The sequence below is a fragment of the Anopheles maculipalpis genome, chromosome 2RL, assembly GCF_943734695.1.
Source record: "Anopheles maculipalpis chromosome 2RL, idAnoMacuDA_375_x, whole genome shotgun sequence".
NCBI classification, from domain to species: Eukaryota; Metazoa; Arthropoda; class Insecta; order Diptera; family Culicidae; genus Anopheles; species Anopheles maculipalpis.
In genome coordinates this window covers 92,689,557-92,707,870 of record NC_064871.1, presented here as the reverse complement: position 1 = coordinate 92,707,870, position 18,314 = coordinate 92,689,557, and the positions used below count along the sequence as shown (strand labels likewise).

Below are 18,314 nucleotides of genomic sequence, written 5' to 3'. Positions count from 1 at the left end.
GCAGGCAGCAGCCAGTACGGAGCGGACGAAACGGTTTTGTGTACAGAAATGGCGAGAGCGAGAGCGCTCAATCTTTCAAATTTTGATTTTGCGTAGGTACAGTTTATGGTAGCTAGTTCAGGCGTTTCAGTTTTGTGATGACAATTGTAAAATATTGAAAAAACCGTTAAACGAGCAAGGAATGGTTTTTTCTGGTCTATTCGTTGTTTATGAAAGTTATTTATTGACCGCGGTGACACGTTTAATGCATTGACGAACAATGAACTATTCATGCACCAGTTGAACGTAAGATTATCCTTAAAGATATCGAAATGAAAGCGATTGAGGTAGGCCTTGCCGATGTTTTCTTGTAGAGATGTTGATCGCCCAGAAAATCTTGGGAATAGTGACATGGAGAACTTTTACGAGAGTTGTGCTTCAAATTTCTTCCTTCAAGTGAAATAACCTTAACACAACTCTTCGTGTAAACTTCTTTACATCTTTTTATTTGTACGATTATTATTTCGCGCAATTGCTCTCGGCACTCTTCGATACACAACGATCTCCCTTCCCCAATCTGTTACCGGATATGATTAGAGGCCCAGATGATGTACATGGGAAATTTAGAGAGGATTAACAGCAACAGTAGTAACCCTCTTGATTCTCTCATATTAGTATTCAATATCCCCAACAAAAAAAAAAAACAAAACAACCCCACATTCCAAAAGCAAAAATTATAAACGAAGCGAATATTGAAAAGAAAAACAAAAATTAAGTCAAGAAATACCACCACCGATCAACATGATCATGGGGCAGTGTTAAAGATTCGATACGGCGCGGGCACACGTTTCAGAGGGTGTTATGTTTTACATCTTGATGATGTCCTGTACGGCAGCTGCAACGGATCGTGCCGAAATGCCAAACATATCCACCAGCACGGTGGGTGGACCAGAACGGGGCAGCTTTTCAACGCCGAGATGCTTCACGACAAAATTGCGCTGTTCGGCAAGGGCAGACAGGACCGCTTCTCCGAGACCTCCTTGCCTGTTTTGATGGTAGGGTAGAATGTTAGAATTAGTTGGACTAATCAGCCAGCAAACCATCATCCCACGTGGTCCGCGATACTTACTTGTAGTGATCCTCAACAACAACGACACGTCCACCACACTGAACACCATTCCGGATGATTCCTTCCTGATCCAACGGTTTCACCGTGAATGGATCAATTACGCGACAGTGAATACCGCTCTTTTCCAACTCTTCGGCAGCCTTCAGCGCTTCGTACAGTGTGATACCGGCACCGATTAGCAGCACGGAATCGTTTGCATTTTGCTTCACCACCTTGCATTTGCCAATCTAAAGATGGGAGAGTGTGACATTACAAAACAAAGACATTAGTTCAACAAGGACATTAATGTGACAAAGACTTTAGTACAGGGTATCCCGAGATTTTTAAAATAAAATGAATCTTACCTCAAACTTCTCATCGTTTTCGTAAATAACGGCCGTATTGGGGCGCGAGGTACGGATAAAGCAGACGCCCGGCGTGTTGGCCGCCATCTCAACCGCTCGCTCCGTACTGACGGCATCGGCCGGATAGAAAACGGTACTGCCCGGGATAGCACGGAACATCGCAATATCCTCCAGTCCCATCTGGCTCGGTCCATCCTCACCGATGCTCACGCCACAGTGCGAACCGACAAAGTTAACATTCGTCTGCGAAATCGCACCCATACGAATTTGATCGAAGGCACGGGTGAAAAAGGTAGCAAAGGTAGACACGAACGCTACGGTACGATCGCGGCAAGCCGCACCTATTGCCACACCGACCAAATTCTGTTCTGCAATAAAGCACTCGATGAATCGCTCCGGGAACGCTTTGCGCAGCTTGTCCGAGTAGGTAGAGTTTTTCGTGTCTCCATCCAGCGCAATAACGCGATCGTTGTTCATGGCAATCTTCGCTAGCGCTGTACCGTAAGCGAGTCGGGTAGCGATCTGTTCACCCTTCTGATAGGCCGGTGGTGTGGCCAGTTCGATCCCCTTAATGCTCACCTTGGGAGCATTTTCTTTCTGCGGTGATGGTGGTGCGAGAGCGATCGGGCCGGAGTTACGAATCAATTTTTGCAAATGTGCCACCACACCGTCGGCCGCATCGCCCAAGGGCTTTCCGTGCCAGTTTTCCAAATCTTCAATGTTGGGGAAATGTTTGCCCTTGTACGTTTTGGCAATGATCGCGGTCGGACGATCGGTCGTGGTGGATGCTTCGAAGAATGCTTTGCATAGCTCCTCCACATCATGTCCATCGACGACGATTGCGTTAAATCCGAACGCGTCCAGTCGCTTCCGGTACACCTCCATCTGATGCTGGAGCGAAGTTGCTTCCGACTGCCCCAATCGGTTCACGTCGAAAATGACGCAAAGATTGTTCAGCTTGTAGTATCCGGCAAAGTGAAGCGATTCCCAGATCGAACCTTCGGCCGATTCACCATCCCCAACCAGCACGTACGTCCGGTAGTCAGCCTTATCGATGTTCTTGCCCACGTACGCCATACCGCAAGCGACGGCCACACCCTGACCGAGCGAACCGGTACCAACGTCGATGAAGTTCAGTCTCGGTGTCGGATGACCCTCCAGATCCGAATCGATCTTGCGCAGATTCATCAGATCCTCGACCGGGAACAGGCCGGCTTCGGCCCAGGCCGCGTACAGGATCGGGGCAGCATGGCCCTTCGACAGGATGAAGCGATCGGAGGAAGGATCGCGCGGAGCAGAGAGTTTGTACCGCATCGTGTTGAAGAACAGCACCGACATGATTTCCGCAATCGAAGCACATGACGTTGGATGGCTGACAATAAAGAGAAGAAAAAAACAAATAATGAAGGTTAGAAAGATAAAATTCACCTAAATGACTTCAAATCAAACAACTCGGATCTCAAGTGTCCATCATATCGCGGCACGTAACGGTTGAGCGGGCGTGTTTGCAGGCGAGCGTGCCGGAACACCAGTTATCAATTGTTTATACTTGACTCACTGAATTTATTTTGCTCCTTTTGCAACTTTATGGCAACCTTGATTGGGGCGCACACAACAACACGCCAAACGTAATCCGATCATGCAATGAACAATAATCATGCCCGGGCAGTCAGTCCGACATCCGCGGGCATCTTCTTCTTGCGTCATTTACGTTTTTTTGTCCTTTTTAGCTAGAGAGCTATGTATGTGTGAAAATATACAGTGTCGAACACAACAATAAGGTCACCCTTCTATCCGGAGGGTGTTGAAAGTTATGTTGCATTCCTTGTAGTTGTTTAACGATCTGCTAAGTCATGCATTTTTTGTATGATTGTTTCCTGTGAGGTAACAATCCGGATTCGATAGCCATTTTCTAACGCCAGCGTGAGTGACTATTTAAGTGCTTCTTTTTTAAGACAGATTTAAAGGATATTTCATTAGGAAGGCCTGTATCCTAGTATTCAAACCAATTGCCCGTTTGCTTTTGTATAGAATCCTAATCGTATAAAATCTCTATCAAATCTCAATCGAATCCAGTCCGATTCGAATATTTCAATCACAGGGAGATGTTGTTGAAATGGTAATTTATTGTGAGAAACACCCGGCACAGGTTTCCATTCTCAATCCGCCTGAGACAAGACACAAGGCTTGATCTCAGCAAGGATCAAGGTCCAAGAATGTCCTTTCAGTCCTGTCAATTGATTGGACACCATGGCCTGAAGAAGGGAGTACAGCTGCGTCTTGCCTAACAGTGGAAGCATGTTTCTTCTTGGCTTAACGACCTCCGAGGATCATGCCCGCCATCGAATGGCTCACTAGACTTGCTGATATCACGTATTTGGATATTCACTCCTTACTCCTAACCTTCGTGGAAGCATGTTTCTAATTCTGCCATGCCATGCTTCTAAAAGTAATCCTAAGGGCAATCTTATTGTTGCGTTCGACACTGTATTCCAGCCAACTCCACCAATCATCAGCATACGGAGCCTGATATGACGGCAACGACGACGAGGACGGAGTGGAACGCTAAAACCGACCGTTTGACCTCTTTCTGACCTTCGAAATAAAAAAGGCCTGTACACGCGTCATGCGATCGCAGTATTTGCTTGCTCCGATTCGATCGCTTCGATCGACTGTTTTTTTTTTCGAAATGTGACGACCATGAAACCACAACACGGCATACATTGGCTGCCGTGCGGTCTGTACTGTTGCGTGCGTTGCGCTGTGCACAGAGGGACTTGATTTCGGCGGGGCTTAGAAGGACATTCTAAAATAATGTGCCTACACACCGACGCGCCTTTCACATTCGTGACCCGCGCCGCGTATTGCAGGCCGCATATAGACGAGCCCTCGTGTTGTCTCACGTGCAGGAAAGGATGATATTTGACCTGCTTACCCCCGTTTTCCTTCCAGACGCCACAGCACGTGGTTTCCAACAAAACAAGCCCGTTTTCTGGAGCAAGTCCAGTGACCGGATATGAAAGTTTAGTAGCGAAAGGCGGTAGTGAAAGGGCCCAATTCCTGTTCCCTTTTTTGTCGCTTTTTAAATACATCCAGACACACACACACACGCACGCACACACTCCAGCATGTCACAACAAAATGGAGCCATTTTATCCAGCAATTCGCAACGAGTCTGCATGCCTCGTGTTTTTTCCACTGTATTCCACCCCATCCCACAGTGCCCTTTACAGTCGTTCCCTCCACCGTCCCTTTGCTTACCCAGATTTTGACGCCTGCGTTGCGTTGATCGAATCGATACGCAGCTTGTGAGCGATATCCTTAAGCTCCTGGATGGTTTTAGCTTCTGGCTTGTGGTAGGTCGGCATTGTTGCTGTTGCAAATATACGATATTCACTGTAGAAAGGGTCAATATTTCGGTGCGACGGTACGGTGCGGCCGATTCGGTTCTCGCTGCGATGAAGTTTTAACCTCTACTGAACGACCCTACCGTGATGATGCATGCCTTTGGTGGCGCTCCAGCTCACTGTCTACTACAGTGACCCTCAAACAAAGAAGCCTACGCGAGCATCCATTAGATTGTATTAAAACCGATTATTTCATGTGTTCTACAAGTAAAGGAATTGCTAATTAGTTTTAATTAAAACCTTGTATTATGTGTTGTAATGAATAAAGATAAACATTACCTCCAATGCTTCTTGGTGCATTATTTGCTCCTGCTGCATTAAGCACGATACGAACTGTAGTTCCATTGCAGGAACCAACACAACGCCGCGTCCGTACAATCGTTTGCCGGTTCGTCTGATTTACCGGTCACAACCACTAACACATGATGAGGCTTTGATAAAAAAACGCACACGATTTCTCATTATTCTGTCGTCGACAATCAAGAAACCTATTTACGTACTTTTTAGTGTCGTTTCGCTCCACTTCTTTGGCTAACTTTAGCACCAAACGCGGGTTACTTTAATGCTTCTGTAACAAGTGATTATATTTTTGGAGATTTTGTACTGTCGGTTCTATCTGGCTTGCAATATGGAAGAAGGCCATTTTATACAGTAAAATAGAATGCGTTTTTCTCATGCAGTGAAAGATTATTAGTTGAATAATAAAAATAACTTAAAAACATTTTAAATAATTCCTCCCCCCCCCCCGCCGTACCGGCAAAAGCCGGCTGCAGCACGTTCAAGCCAACTTTTCCCACCCCGATCACATTTCGATCTCACCAAAACCGACTATAAACGCGAACGTTTTTATGTTGCACCCTCCCCACCCCCCACAAAGCACACGTAAACAATATTCTGACAGCGTACGTATTTGTTTTGAAACCGCAGTACCGCAGTGCAAAAGTACATCATCATGGACATTACGTCTCTATTTAAAGCATCCGTAAAAACGGTACGCCTTAAGCTGCCACCTCACAGCATCCCCCAGCTGGACAAGAACCGGATATTGCAGAAAAAGAAAGCCACACCGGAGGTATGGGGAAAGGCCAAAACGCTCAAACAGCAGGTAACGTTGCTGCGCAACTTTCTGCTAGAGAATCGGGTGGCCTACATGCAGCTGGCGGAGCATCTGAAAAATTCCGCTCCCCAAATGACGAACGATGAACGGGATCTGATTGATCGTGAAACGGAAAAGACACTAGCCGATGCGGCAATGCTAATAGCGAGCTTAAGGCACGAATGCAACGCACTGCAAACGGACCGACAGGTGAAGGAATTTTTAGCCCTCGTGATCGATAGTCTGTACGAGTATGCGAACGGAATACGCAAAATCGCACAGGAACAGAAACAGTTCCGCCATCGGCGCCAGCTAGAAACGTTACAGTACATTAAGCTGCAGCCGAAAATGAAAACCGACCCGTACACAAAGCCACTGCTGGATGTTGTGCCACAGGAAAAAGAATCACGTACACGGGTGGAAAGTGGGGACGGTTCGCGTAGTGCCGCTGCCGACAAATCGATGTCCCAAACGGTGGAAGACATGCAGGACAGCAGCATGTACGAGGAGTACGAAAACAATGACCTTAGCCCGGAAGATATACAGATGTTCGAGTCGGAAAACGTGCAGCTGTACAACGAACTGAAAGGGCTCTCGGAGGAGGTAGAACAAATTCAGCGCAATGTGGCCGATATCACACAGTTGCAAGATATCTTCACCGAGAAGGTAAGACATTTGGGAGGTACCAGAAACTTACTATGTATGCTAATGTGGCGGGTTTTTTGTCCTTTTTTCTAAATCCGTAGGTAACGCTACAAAACACCGATATCGATCGAATCGCGACGAATGTTATAGGCACGACGGAAAACATGAAGGACGCGAACGAGCAGATAAAGCAAGCGATACAGCGCAATGCTGGGCTGCGCGTTTGGGTAATGTTCTTTTTTATTGTGATGTCATTTACGTTACTTTTCCTGGATTGGTATAATGAATAAAATGCAAGAAGATCGCGGGGTACAACCCACACGGATTTTCATCTTTATCTTGGTGGAATCTGGCGGAAAGGAAAAACTCACACATTAGTGATGAAAATAACAAATCTTTTCAAGGATTTCATTTTATCCAACTAACTTAACGATAGGAATTTTATTATTTTAACAACTCTCTCCGGAAGTAGCCGACGTCTTGGCTCTCATAACCGCAACATTTGAACCGCAACACAGTTTTCAAAGCTCTATGTTGATTACACTCCTGAAAGAGTTTTTAAAACTTTACGTTTTGAATCACAAAAGAGTTTTAAAAACTCTTTGTGAGGGGTTTATTTAAATCACTCATTAGTAAGATTGAACTCACTCAATCACTACTGCACATCAGCTGTTGCGCAAGGTTGTTATAGCGATGGGAACCTGAAAAGGCTTTATTCACCCCATCCAAGTGTCCATTGACAATCGATAACTGTCACCAGAGTTGTCAAAAGGGGCATTCTCGACAAGAGCCAGAAAAAAACGGGGGGTGCAAATTTTGCCTTGCTTTCGATTACTTAACACTTGTATTGGTTGGGTGTGCATATTGATTCTCCACCGTTCCCGAAAAACCCCTATCGTGTGAGTCGTTGCTGGGTGCTCTTTTGTGTTTTAAGTACAATTAACGCATTCATCCCCGTTTCAAAAACACAGCAAGATGCTCCGTTTTGCGGCTGGCCGTGTGCTGGGTGGACTTCGCAGTGCCGCTGGGCTGAAGAGTGGTGGTGTATCGTCGATGGTCGCCGTACGTCACTCGCACAGCAACGAAACCGACGAAGAGTTCGATAGCCGCTACGAGGCGTACTTTAACCGGCCGGAACTGGATGGCTGGGAGGCGCGCAAGGCCATGAACGATCTGCTCGGCATGGATCTGGTGCCGGAGCCAAAAATCATTGTGTCCGCACTGAAGGCCTGTCGTCGGTTGAACGACTACGCACTGGCAATCCGCTTTCTGGAGGGTGTGAAGGACAAGTGTGGTGACAAAACGAACGAAATCTACCCGTATCTGCTGCAGGAAATTCGCCCAACCCTGACGGAACTCGGCATTGACACGCCGGAAGAGCTGGGCTACGATCAGCCAGAGCTGGCACTGAAATCGGTGTACGACATGCACTAAATCTTAATTGGTGTTTGTGCTTAGTGGTGTGGGCTTAGTCGTGGTCTTTTTTGTCAATATTAAATAAATACACAGCCAGCTGTTATATAATCGGAACCGAGTCCGTTTGCGTGTGTTTATTGTTATTGATTACACCAAATGGCAATGTTTGTATTTTCCTAAACCCCGAAAAACAAATCTAATTCGTCTTTGTTTTGTTCTTCCATTCGGTTAAAATGTTGGCAGCACGTTCCAGCGTATCATCCCGCTTGAAGAAGCAATAACGGACAAAGCTTTCCCCGAGCGCTTTGTGCTCGTCGTTGTAAAAAGCGGACGGTGGAATGCCCTGCAGTCCGACCGTTTTCGTCATCCATTTGGTAAACCGATAGTCACTGTAGCGATCCGTTTCCTGCGACAGATCCACCTTATCGGCTAGATTTGACCAGTCCGCCACCATAAAGTATCCACCCTGAGGAATGGTCGGGTGCATCCCAATGTCCTCCAAAAATCGGGCCATATAATCACGCTTCGACACGAGCTCGGTCGAGATGCTGTTGAAGTAGCAATCCGGACTGGTCAGCTGATCGAGCTCCTTTTCAAACCCAACGGCGATCGCTTCCTGTATCGGGGTTGCGCACGTGTACACACAGTTCTGATGTACCATCTGCAAGTTGCGCATCAAACTTTCCGGCCCGTAAGCCCACCCAATCTTCCAGCCCGTCAGCGAGAACGTTTTGCCCGCCGAACCGATCGTGATCGTACGATCCCACATGCCCGGAAGCGTGCAGATGCGCACGTGCTCGAACGGAGCGTACACCATATGCTCGTACACTTCGTCCGAAACGCACAGAACATTCCACTGGACACATAGATCCGCCACCATCTGCAGCTCTTGGCGACTCATCACCTTCCCGAGCGGATTGTGCGGCGTATTGATGATAATCATCTTCGTTTTTTCGTTGAACAGTTTGGCCAGCTCGATCGGATCCAGCTTCCAGTCGTCCGACGAGATCGTACGCCCGGTAACGGTCTGTTGAAAAATTATAGCAAACAAGATAAGTTTGTAAGTGGCAAAGAAGATTCCCTTAACCCCCTCCGGAACCTTTTTCTTACCGGCACCAACGGTATAAAACGTGCCACACCGCCAGCAGCTTTAACCATCGGTTCATAGCAATCGAAAAACGGTTCAATGATAATGACCTCGTCCCCTTGATCGACGTGACCTTGAATCGTTGCGTACAGTGCTTCGTACGCACCAACCGTCACCAGTATCTCGGTTAGCGGATTGATGGTCCTTCCGACCAGCCCCGAATACATCCTGCTTAACGCCTGCACGAGTCGCGGATGGCCAAATCCGCGCGTATACTGGTTCGCCAACGGATCGGGACTGTTGGCGGCGGCAGCCAATGCATCCAGTGCATACTTCGGTGCATGATAGTCTGGGAATCCTTGGCCAAGATTGAGAGGTTTGTATTGTAGGGCAAGCTGGATATATTCTACCCTACAAAGGTAGAAACAGATATTAGAATCTGGTGAAAAATAATGCCTGGCATACGGCTTACCACACACTCTTCGTTGATCCCTGGTACCGCGCAGGCAGATCGAACTTATTTGTTGACATTGTTCTTACCGCAAGTGAGCGAACGGTCTGTCGAGCCAACAAGTGCCCCACAAGCGTCCCAGTCCGTTGACAGAGCATTCAGTGTGTTTTATATGGGGGAGAATTTTGAGAAGAAAAAGGGTTTTCGAAAAAGAAACAAAAACTAAAAACCACTCAAGAGCGCGTGATTGGAGGGGGGCGATGATTATAAGACAGGCGCGCAACTAACGTTCGCGATTTATCAACGTCGTCATCATTGCGGTGGACTATTGCGGTTTTTTTTTGTTGTTGCTGCTGTTGCTTTTTTTCATTTCGCCTATGCGTGATGTGCGTGGCTTATCTTTGGTCAAAGTGGTGCGAGAAGAAGCTTGTTGAAATCTGTATAAATATTCGAACATGTTATCAAGATAGTTACAAAAGAATCCGTTTTTATTCAAATCTACTTATAAAGGCTTGTTTGTAAATAAAAAAAAAACTCAGCAAGGGAAAGACGAAATTAACATGGATTGATAACAAACATAAGCAGTTGTTCACAAAACAAGATAAAATTGGTTTTGTGTTGATCTAAAGCAAGCATTCCGAAGAAATCAATTCGTAATACAAAGAAGTATTTTTGACTAAGCAAACTTCAACATTTTTGGTTAAAGAAACTGCACCAAAGGTTTGACCTTTTTCAGTCAAAAATTGCTCTAATTTTTCTGAAAATTTGTTGAAAAAAAAGGTCCCTGTTTTGTTTTAATTTTCAACAAAGCTGCTCTGCATTCAAAAGCACGTCTAAGCAATGAAGCCAACCCCCATAAACCGATCGTACCAGCATCGGTTGAACACTTTGGAACGTGTGTCTGTTCTCAGTCGCGTTTCCCGCTCACAGCAAACACATGCCATGAGAGAAAAACTAAGAACCGGTATCGAAATTTTACACGCCATTCCCGTACCCAGAAAAACGCACATGTTGGAGTTGGTTTGAAGGGTATAGATTTTCTTTGACAGTTCCCCCAAAAGCGGTGCAGCGAATAGCAGCAACCCTGTCCCATCCTGCTAGACCCCGTCGTTCGACAAACGGGAGTGAAGAAAGAAAGAAAAAAAAAGTTCTAAAACGCAAGTGTCGCGCGGTCTCGAGCGGAAGTACTGTTTCTTGTTCGGCAAAGAAAGACGCGTTCCGGTTAATGACAAAAGACGCTAATATGACTACTGAATCAGCGTAAGTATTGTGTGTGTTTGGGGGGTAAAGATGCCGCACTGCTTTCCGGGACATTCCGGAAAAGCGGTCCGCAAATGCGATAAAACAACGAGGTTTACCCCGTCCCCCACCACTTCTTCTTTGCTAGTAGCCTCTGCTAATGCTAAACCTGCCGACTTTTTTTGCACCTACTGTGTGTGTGTGTGTTTGTGTTTGTGTGCGTTTTGGTATACTTTTTTCCCACTTTTCCTTTTCATCGCCGTTCTTCTTAGCGGCAGAAACTATTCTTCCTGTTTTCATGATTCACCCTCCCCCCACCTGGTCCGAACCCGGCGTCCATTTTTATCGATTTGCACCGTCGTTCCGTTTACGCCTCTTCCATGATTGTGTTTTCACATTGTGCTGGGCCGGAATAGTGAAGGAAAAACGGGTTCAGTAGAAGTGGGCTTGAGGTGGGTATGGGGGGCCGCCAAAAGGGTTACGACCCTAGTGCGGTCAGAGTCGCGCAATTCGGCACCAGCAGGTTAAAGAAGCACGGCATAAACAGCATGGATGGATGGGTTGGTGATGATGTGCAATGTGGTTTGATTTAAATTCTAATTGGTTTTGTATTTATTTCCTACCTTTCGACAGTGTACCACCACCTGCCGTCTGGGCCCAGCGGAGTGAAGTCATATTCCTTACGTTAAACGTCGAATGTACCGAGCCGGAGATCAAGTAAGTGCGCGTTGTGTAGCTATAGTAACGAGACCGGTTTGTTCTAGTGGGGGGAACTGCGGAGTGGATTAGTGAATCCAGTCCGATTATGACGTACCGGTGTATGCTCCGGAGAAATCCGAAGTAAGTACCGGATTTTACTCCGGGAAAAATGAAGATTTCCCATCACTAGTCTATATTCGAGAAACGGGGACCGTTGGCGTACAAAAATAGTGTGCTCTAACCATTGATGATCGTTCCGTATCGTAGCAACGGCTGATGATCCTTGGTTTATTTTCTCCCTCTTTCTGTGTGTGTTTGTTATTTTAATAGTTCTATTTTTCTCCACCCTTTGTGTGTGTGTTTTTTTTTTTTTGTTACAGATTCACCGAGGACTCGCTGACATTTAGCGGAGTCGGAAAGCCGGAAGGCAAAAAGTACGAACTAAATGTAGAATTTTACAGCAAAATCAATCCGGACAAAGTTGCAACGAAGAATATCAAGCGTTGCATCGAGTTCGTTATTGCCAAAGCGGATCCGGAAGCACCCTACTGGCCACGGTTGATCAAAGACAAAACCAAACCACACTGGTTGAAGGTGGACTTTAACCGATGGGAGGACGAGGGCTCCAATGATGAAGAAAGTAAGTGTAATCTTTCGTTTGTTTGCTTTATTTGTTTAAAAAGGACACCTTCACTTAACAATGGTTTCATCTCTCACTCTTCACGCACAGGTGGTCAAGGCATGGTTGACAATAATCTGTCCGATTTTCTGCAGAGCTACGATAAGAAGAAGGAAGATTTCTCGTTCGACGACCTAATCGACGGGCAGGAGGAGGGCGATTCGGACGATGATTGTATTCCGGGGCTGACGGATGCTTAAATTATGACCACATCTCCCCCTACTCGCCACACTCCCGCCCCTGCCGTGTCTCGCAAGGGCGGCCATACTGTGTAATATGGCGGCGCGTGATCATGTGTCGTCCCGTCGTTGTTGTATAGCGCGAAAAGTTGTTTTGTTTAAAAAATAAAGCAAAAGCAAAACATAACAAATTGCCATCTCTTCAGCAGCAGCAGCGTGCGTGCGTCACATTCAGGATCATCTAGAATTAGTGTAAACACAGGACACACACACACACAAAATGGTTTAATAGAAGGTAGTAGGAGGAAAAGGTGATGGTATAGTAGTAGTAGGAGTAAAAAGGATCAAAATGGCGCTCTTCTCCTTGACTACGCGGAATACGAGGGGCAGAGTGGGGAGGGAGGTATGGGGACAGGCATGTAGGAAAGCAATGAGGGAATGAGAGTAGGAGCGCGATCTGTGAGGGGCGAAAGGAGAGAGAGAGAGTGTTCCATACAATAATACTACTATAGAAATTATCCCAAAAAAAGGTACACACACAAATCAACACCGGACCGACAGCAAAACTCGGATGCCAGTCAAGAAAATAAAAACAAGAAATACAAAACAAATTGAGTTTTGGGAACGCAACATAATACTTCCTGTTCGTGTTGTCCCTTCTTTCATTGGGAGTAGAGAGATGGTATTCCGAGTTTCGAGGAAATTTTGAAAAAAAATGTGATTCTACATACGAAATCCTTCTGATCCTGCTGAAGGTATGCTGACGGAGGACGCCAATGCACTCGCCATTTTTGTATGGCGGGTGCTAGCTAAGGACTATCTTTGATATCCTGACGATAGCCAAAACCGACAGGTTACGATGGCTGATGGGGCACGTGATGAGGATGCCGGACACATGCCATACCAGAAAGGTGTTGATCAGTGATGTCCTATTAGGGACATCTAAAGTTCACGTGATCTTTTCCAATAAGTCTAGTGTAGTGTGATTGCTACGCAATGAATGTATATTTACGAAATGTAAGTTGGAATCACATTGATGATGTACATGATGATTGTTGTGATGTGTTTCGATCAGATTAACGCGTTTTACGCCTTCCCGATGGGGCCGGGACGATCGATTACATTACGAAGCAATGTTGAACGTTTTCAGTATCTTTTTCTCCGTCTCGTCGATTTTCTCCAAAAAGGCAAGGAAGTTCTCGTGCTGGCTAAAGCTTTCGAAAAACTTGATCAAGTACTCCATCGTGTCGCACTGGAAGATGGGATCGTTCATCAGTTCTGCCATCAGCTGCCGGTCATCCTCGTCCTCCTCATCGTCCTCGTCGCCTGTTGGAAGAGCGGGAAAAGGGTAGTTGAAGTAAAAAAAGAACGCCTCGAAAAAATAGGCGAAACAATCCTCCCATACCTTCATCCAGCTGAGTAAACAACGCCATATAGGACAGCTTTCCACCATCTCCTACACTGGCCTCGTCCGTATCGTCATCGCTCGAACTGTTCCCTTCGTCGTCCCCAATATCCTGGTTCTTTAGGTGCGCCTCCTTTACCTCACGCAAGCTGTCCAGCTCGTGCAGCAAAAGCTTAAAAATCTTCAACAAAACCGGCGTATCAACCCACACGGTTGGTGTTTTCGCCGTGACCGACCGGGTACGCCGTGCGGTGCCATTATTATTGCCCACCACGCTGTTGCTCGCCGCCGCTCCAGCTCCAGCAGCTGCTGCTCCTGCTGCTACCACCGGTACCTGCTCCTTGATCATAACCGTGTTTAGGCGATCGTCCTTCGTGGTGACACCGTGCTCGAACAGTTTGCAGAGCGCCAGTGTCGTCACCTTCCGTTCGTACTGTCCATAGAACAGATGCTGCCGGCTAAGCCAGTGCGCCAGCACGAAGCTCATGGCCGTTTCACCAGTCGGGCCGGGCACGGTACTAAGAAAGTTCATAACCGCATCCAGCTGGAGCAGTATCAGATGGGCAAAGATCGTCACCAAACTCATGATCACGTTCAAGCTCTTCACCAGCTGCATTTTGCTGAGCACCGCCTTTAGCAGCAGATCAACCGAATCACCCAACAGTGCGCCCACTTTGGTGATGATCGTAATCACCAGCCGGCCAATGAACGAAGCGGTCGATTCCTTGTTCATCGGATTGAGCAACATGGTGGCCACCTGCAGCACATAGTTCAGCCCCTCACCATTCTTGTACCGACAGATCTGCTCCGGTGAGACGGCCAGAAAGGAACGCAAACATTCACCGCCCGCCTGCATGACCGAGTGATCTTCCGCGCGCAGGATGCAGTGAACAGCGGACGGGAAGGCGCTTTCAATCATGGCGTCGTTTAGGGGAGCTTGGGAGTACTTTACGAGCGTTTGCAGGACGTCCAGCGCTATTTCTGGCGAAAGCTTTTGATAATCGCCCACAGTCTGGTCCTGGTTCAGGATGGTAACGAGTGTCGGGATGATGCGTTCCTGCAACGGTAGCAAGCAGAACGGGTTCTGCGACAGGATCTTCAGCACGTCCTGTACCATCTCGAGCAGGAAGCGATCGTCGTGATACTTCTGGAAGACGGTCATGGTGACGCCGATCACCTTCGGGCAGAGTGTAGCCGTAACGTTTATATCGAACTGTTTTTGGAGCAAATAATTAGACAAGGAGTTCTTTGTTATTTTATTTTACTAAAATTGAGATAGTACGGAGACTATCTCAATACACAGAGACCTATCCGGTTGATCTTTCAACCATACAACCGCGTTAAAGTCCCATACAAATATTACATGATTGATATAATTTAATTGTCAGAGCCAAACACAAAAGCTGGACATATAATCCATTGATACCAAAGCAAATCACAGTGAAAGACTTGGAGATTCGCAATAAGTGTAGTGTCAATAAAGATAAAAAAGGCGTTTAAGTCAGGTGCGATTATTCCTTCAGAACGAGCTGCTGATTAGATATTGCTTTATCGTATTTTTCCTTTTGTATCGTGTTCTAATAACTGATAAAGCACATGTGGTCATTTTTCGGTGTGGTAGAAGTATGTTAACTTAGGATAACTGTACTTTCTTATATCGTATTAGGGAGTTGGCAGATTCGGATTGCATTGGGATTGGAACGTTTGGATCCTATTCGAACCGAGTAGGCTTTCTTCCGATTGGGATTCTATAAGGATTCGATTGAGATTCTTTAGGGGTTTGATTGGAATTTTTGGGATCTGGATTAGAATGGTCATGGTATTATAGGATTTTTAGGGGGGAAAAAAAACATTGATTTCAACAGTTTGAAATTTTCCGTGACCCGGGACGTTTAAAGTTGCTGTGGAAATAGATCAGATGAAACGACAAATTGAATTGATTGACAAAATCGAACCAAAAAATCCAATTTCGTGGTGTAAAAATTTCTGAGACTTTTCAAGACGGTGCACTGACAAAAATGATAAATTTATTTTAAATTAATTCATTACGCAAAAGCACTTCAAAAGAAGCGCATGTTTGAACGTTACTAAAATCCTTATTTTCTCTTCAAAACTCGTTCGACACATTGGGACAAACTTAATATAAATTTGTTGGTACCTAGCAACCATAGATAATTGAGATCAAAGTACAATATTTTAACATTGTGCATGCTTGGCAATACATCAACTGTTTTACGTACCGAAATGATTGCGCTTAGCGCTTCCAGCAGCAGTCCAAGTACCGTGTTTTGTGATTGCTCAAACAATCCAACCAGCCCGTCAAAAAAGTGCTCCAGCTTGGACATGATCAGTACGTGGCGTTCGTCCTCGTTGCTTTTCAAATTGGTACAGAAGCCATGAATTGCACTGCATTTAAGTAGAAAGGAAGCAAATAAATAAAAAGAGATCGATCAACCACCACCCCTCTCGGGTTCGCATTATTACCGTGCAGCCATTATTCTCAGCACGATCGGCTTATCCACCGACAAACTGTTCACCGTAACGTTCACAATCTGCTCCATAAACGGTTGCCGTAGTATGTCACACCGGCAGAACCGACTCAGCAACCAAAGACAGCGCCCGAGCAGATACGGCGACGCGTGACTTTCCATCAGCATCTTAACCAGCGCCAGATATTGGCCCATATCGAAGCTTGCCGGACTTTCGACGATCATGTCCTTAAACAAACCGACCGCCAACATAGACGATTCATGTATTTTCCACCAGTGCGGATTGCCCGCATTACGGTCCACCTCCGCCACGGCACTATGCTTCCCGAGTGCCTCCGTAAAGCAGGGCAGCAGCTGACTTTCGTACTCATACTCCACTATCTCCAGCACGTCGTGGGCCGTCACGCGTATCGTAAACTCAACGCCCTGCTCATCCTCATCGTTGACAAACTTTTCCGGATCTTCGTCCCAATGACGCGTCTGCTCCTCCGTGATTTGCATGTAAAGCACAGTAATGTACACGAGATCGGTGAGTACATTCATAATCGCCGGCTTGTACCGTCTCCGCTCGATGATCGTGTGGACGAATTCAAAAATTTGCAATATCATTTGCACAAAATCATCCACCACATCCTCGTCCTGGTCGGGGCCATTGAATGGGGCGGCTTCAATTTCGTTCACTACCACCTTCACGTAAAAGTCGGCCAGCTGCGTTAAGAGCTGCCAGATCGTGGGCAGGATCGTACCGACGTACGGTTGCACAAACTTGGGCATGTCGGAAATCATGTACTTAAGAACTGTGTGAATGTGTGCGGGGGTGAAGGACAAATGAAAGGTAGATTAATCGTAATGGAACAAATCCATCCCATCTAGTGTGTTATGCGTATTGAATAAGAGTACGTTAGGGATTTAAATCTTTGAAAGGAGTTGTTATTCCCATCACTAATCCCACATCTCTTTAGAGGCTTACTTTTAATAATTTGTGTTTTCAGCTGAAAGCTGCTGTGTGGACCATTCGGCGCCGTTAATCCCTCTATCAGCCGTTGCATAAAGTTGGGCAGTACTGGGTTTAGAATGGCCGACTTCTCCTGGCGCGTTTCAATATGCGTGTTGATGCTGCGCAACAGTGAGTACAAAATTTCGACCGCATACTTCCGTGCGGTAATGTTGTATTGGTCGGCGGCGGTAAAGATGCGATACACCTCGGACAGTATTAACGGGGCCACTTCACCCACCTGCCGGCCGAGCTCGAGCGTAAACTCGACCAACACCTTCATCGCACCGTCGACGGAGTTTTCCGTGCCGCTTAAACACTTTACAATCGCGTCGAACAGTTCCTGCCAATCCCCGGGCCAATCGTACAGGGCGATGTTCGCTATGCAGTAGGCGACGACCGAACGGATCTGGTGGTCGGAAGGAAGAGAGAAACGTATTGAACAGGGGATATGTTTTTCTTGCGATGGTTAACCCTCTTATACCTTGCTGTTTTCATCGTACATTCCCTCCGGCAGGATCTGTTTTATCCGCCGCTTTGCCTCATCGTTTACGAGCAGTGCCGATGTGGTGGCACCGGTTCGACCAATTCCATCAACCACAATCGGATACCCGTTATCATCGACCTCACCTTCATTGACCCAGCAATCGTTGACGTACTGTTTTAGCATTACCGAGGCCAGCTGCCGTATGCCAATGTGTATCTGCTGTTCGATAGTAAACTCGGCCAAAATCACTCCATACCCTGTTGTAACGGTGTAACGTGATACCGGATATCAACATTTCGGTTGAGCGGTTCCCAAGTTATCCCCCCCCCCCCCAACCATACGTACATTCGGTAAACTTTAGCTGCCCCAACCGTGCTTCGGCCGATTTACGCTGCTCCGAGTCCGGGTGTAATACCTTCTGCAGCTCCTCAAACATTGCCTGTTTAACGGCATCCGAGTTTTGTGCCATCGTAGCGATTGAACCTAAAGGAGCGCACAGAAATAATTCGTCCGGCCAAAGGCCTCGTGGTACTTTGCGGGGTTGGTTTAGGTTTTCGGCCAAATCAAGCAAAACAACAACTATTTCCCG

General features: G+C 46.5%; 8 protein-coding genes across 9 annotated transcripts in view; 5 read left to right on the top strand and 3 right to left on the bottom strand.

The window, feature by feature from the left end:
* The window catches only part of LOC126568217 (26S proteasome regulatory subunit 7), a 277,427-nt gene that overhangs the window by 99,067 nt on the left and 160,046 nt on the right, over nucleotides 1-18,314 (top strand). The window lies entirely within an intron of this gene.
* The window catches only part of LOC126568448 (uncharacterized), a 271,865-nt gene that overhangs the window by 154,556 nt on the left and 98,995 nt on the right, over nucleotides 1-18,314 (top strand). The gene's annotated exons all lie outside the window — the stretch shown is intronic.
* LOC126567996 (transketolase-like protein 2) lies at nucleotides 839-4,900 on the bottom strand. The gene is made up of 4 exons (XM_050224390.1): nucleotides 4,714-4,900; nucleotides 1,453-2,824; nucleotides 1,109-1,335; nucleotides 839-1,023 (listed from the first exon to the last, which is right to left on the bottom strand). The coding sequence occupies exons 1-4, from the start codon at nucleotides 4,818-4,820 to the stop codon at nucleotides 846-848; spliced, it is 1,884 nt and encodes a 627-aa protein (XP_050080347.1). The 5' UTR covers nucleotides 4,821-4,900; the 3' UTR covers nucleotides 839-845.
* On the top strand, nucleotides 5,801-6,894 carry LOC126568350 (syntaxin-18). Its single transcript, XM_050224811.1, has 2 exons — nucleotides 5,801-6,621; nucleotides 6,702-6,894. Exons 1-2 carry the CDS (start codon nucleotides 5,812-5,814, stop codon nucleotides 6,888-6,890), a joined length of 999 nt encoding a protein of 332 aa, XP_050080768.1. The 5' UTR covers nucleotides 5,801-5,811; the 3' UTR covers nucleotides 6,891-6,894.
* Nucleotides 7,566-8,130, top strand: LOC126568558 (cytochrome c oxidase subunit 5A, mitochondrial). The gene has a single exon (XM_050225056.1). The coding sequence runs from the start codon at nucleotides 7,576-7,578 to the stop codon at nucleotides 8,032-8,034; it is 459 nt and encodes a 152-aa protein (XP_050081013.1). The 5' UTR covers nucleotides 7,566-7,575; the 3' UTR covers nucleotides 8,035-8,130.
* LOC126568202 (kynurenine aminotransferase) lies at nucleotides 8,210-9,717 on the bottom strand. The gene is made up of 3 exons (XM_050224643.1): nucleotides 9,576-9,717; nucleotides 9,127-9,514; nucleotides 8,210-9,043 (listed from the first exon to the last, which is right to left on the bottom strand). Exons 1-3 carry the CDS (start codon nucleotides 9,710-9,712, stop codon nucleotides 8,213-8,215), a joined length of 1,356 nt encoding a protein of 451 aa, XP_050080600.1. The 5' UTR covers nucleotides 9,713-9,717; the 3' UTR covers nucleotides 8,210-8,212.
* On the top strand, nucleotides 10,711-12,371 carry LOC126568539 (uncharacterized protein CG16817). Its single transcript, XM_050225034.1, has 4 exons — nucleotides 10,711-10,814; nucleotides 11,427-11,510; nucleotides 11,873-12,132; nucleotides 12,223-12,371. Exons 1-4 carry the CDS (start codon nucleotides 10,780-10,782, stop codon nucleotides 12,369-12,371), a joined length of 528 nt encoding a protein of 175 aa, XP_050080991.1. The 5' UTR covers nucleotides 10,711-10,779.
* On the bottom strand, nucleotides 13,474-18,194 carry LOC126568673 (importin-9). The gene is made up of 7 exons (XM_050225187.1): nucleotides 18,071-18,194; nucleotides 17,723-17,982; nucleotides 17,215-17,647; nucleotides 16,240-17,041; nucleotides 15,996-16,161; nucleotides 13,756-14,968; nucleotides 13,474-13,676 (listed from the first exon to the last, which is right to left on the bottom strand). The coding sequence occupies exons 1-7, from the start codon at nucleotides 18,192-18,194 to the stop codon at nucleotides 13,474-13,476; spliced, it is 3,201 nt and encodes a 1,066-aa protein (XP_050081144.1).

What these genes read in the sequence shown, in the direction of transcription:
- LOC126567996 (XM_050224390.1), bottom strand. Translation starts at nt 4,820, where the DNA reads ATGCCGACCTACCACAAGCCAGAAGCTAAAACCATCCAGGAGCTTAAG. An exon ending in ACGCAGGCGTCAAAATCTGG is followed by an intron (nt 2,825 to 4,713) that starts GTAAGCAAAGGG and finishes CTTTATTGTCAG; the next exon opens with CCATCCAACGTCATGTGCTT. An exon ending in GTTGTTGAGGATCACTACAA is followed by an intron (nt 1,024 to 1,108) that starts GTAAGTATCGCG and finishes CCATCAAAACAG; the next exon opens with GCAAGGAGGTCTCGGAGAAG.
- LOC126568350 (XM_050224811.1), top strand. Translation starts at nt 5,812, where the DNA reads ATGGACATTACGTCTCTATTTAAAGCATCCGTAAAAACGGTACGCCTT. An exon ending in AAGATATCTTCACCGAGAAG is followed by an intron (nt 6,622 to 6,701) that starts GTAAGACATTTG and finishes CTAAATCCGTAG; the next exon opens with GTAACGCTACAAAACACCGA.
- LOC126568558 (XM_050225056.1), top strand. Translation starts at nt 7,576, where the DNA reads ATGCTCCGTTTTGCGGCTGGCCGTGTGCTGGGTGGACTTCGCAGTGCC.
- LOC126568202 (XM_050224643.1), bottom strand. Translation starts at nt 9,712, where the DNA reads ATGCTCTGTCAACGGACTGGGACGCTTGTGGGGCACTTGTTGGCTCGA. An exon ending in GGATCAACGAAGAGTGTGTG is followed by an intron (nt 9,515 to 9,575) that starts GTAAGCCGTATG and finishes CTACCTTTGTAG; the next exon opens with GGTAGAATATATCCAGCTTG. An exon ending in GTTTTATACCGTTGGTGCCG is followed by an intron (nt 9,044 to 9,126) that starts GTAAGAAAAAGG and finishes ATTTTTCAACAG; the next exon opens with ACCGTTACCGGGCGTACGAT.
- LOC126568539 (XM_050225034.1), top strand. Translation starts at nt 10,780, where the DNA reads ATGACAAAAGACGCTAATATGACTACTGAATCAGC. An exon ending in AATATGACTACTGAATCAGC is followed by an intron (nt 10,815 to 11,426) that starts GTAAGTATTGTG and finishes ACCTTTCGACAG; the next exon opens with TGTACCACCACCTGCCGTCT. An exon ending in TGTACCGAGCCGGAGATCAA is followed by an intron (nt 11,511 to 11,872) that starts GTAAGTGCGCGT and finishes TTTTTGTTACAG; the next exon opens with ATTCACCGAGGACTCGCTGA.
- LOC126568673 (XM_050225187.1), bottom strand. Translation starts at nt 18,194, where the DNA reads ATGGCACAAAACTCGGATGCCGTTAAACAGGCAATGTTTGAGGAGCTG. An exon ending in CTGAGAATAATGGCTGCACG is followed by an intron (nt 16,162 to 16,239) that starts GTAATAATGCGA and finishes ACTTAAATGCAG; the next exon opens with TGCAATTCATGGCTTCTGTA. An exon ending in CGCTAAGCGCAATCATTTCG is followed by an intron (nt 14,969 to 15,995) that starts GTACGTAAAACA and finishes CTCCAAAAACAG; the next exon opens with TTCGATATAAACGTTACGGC.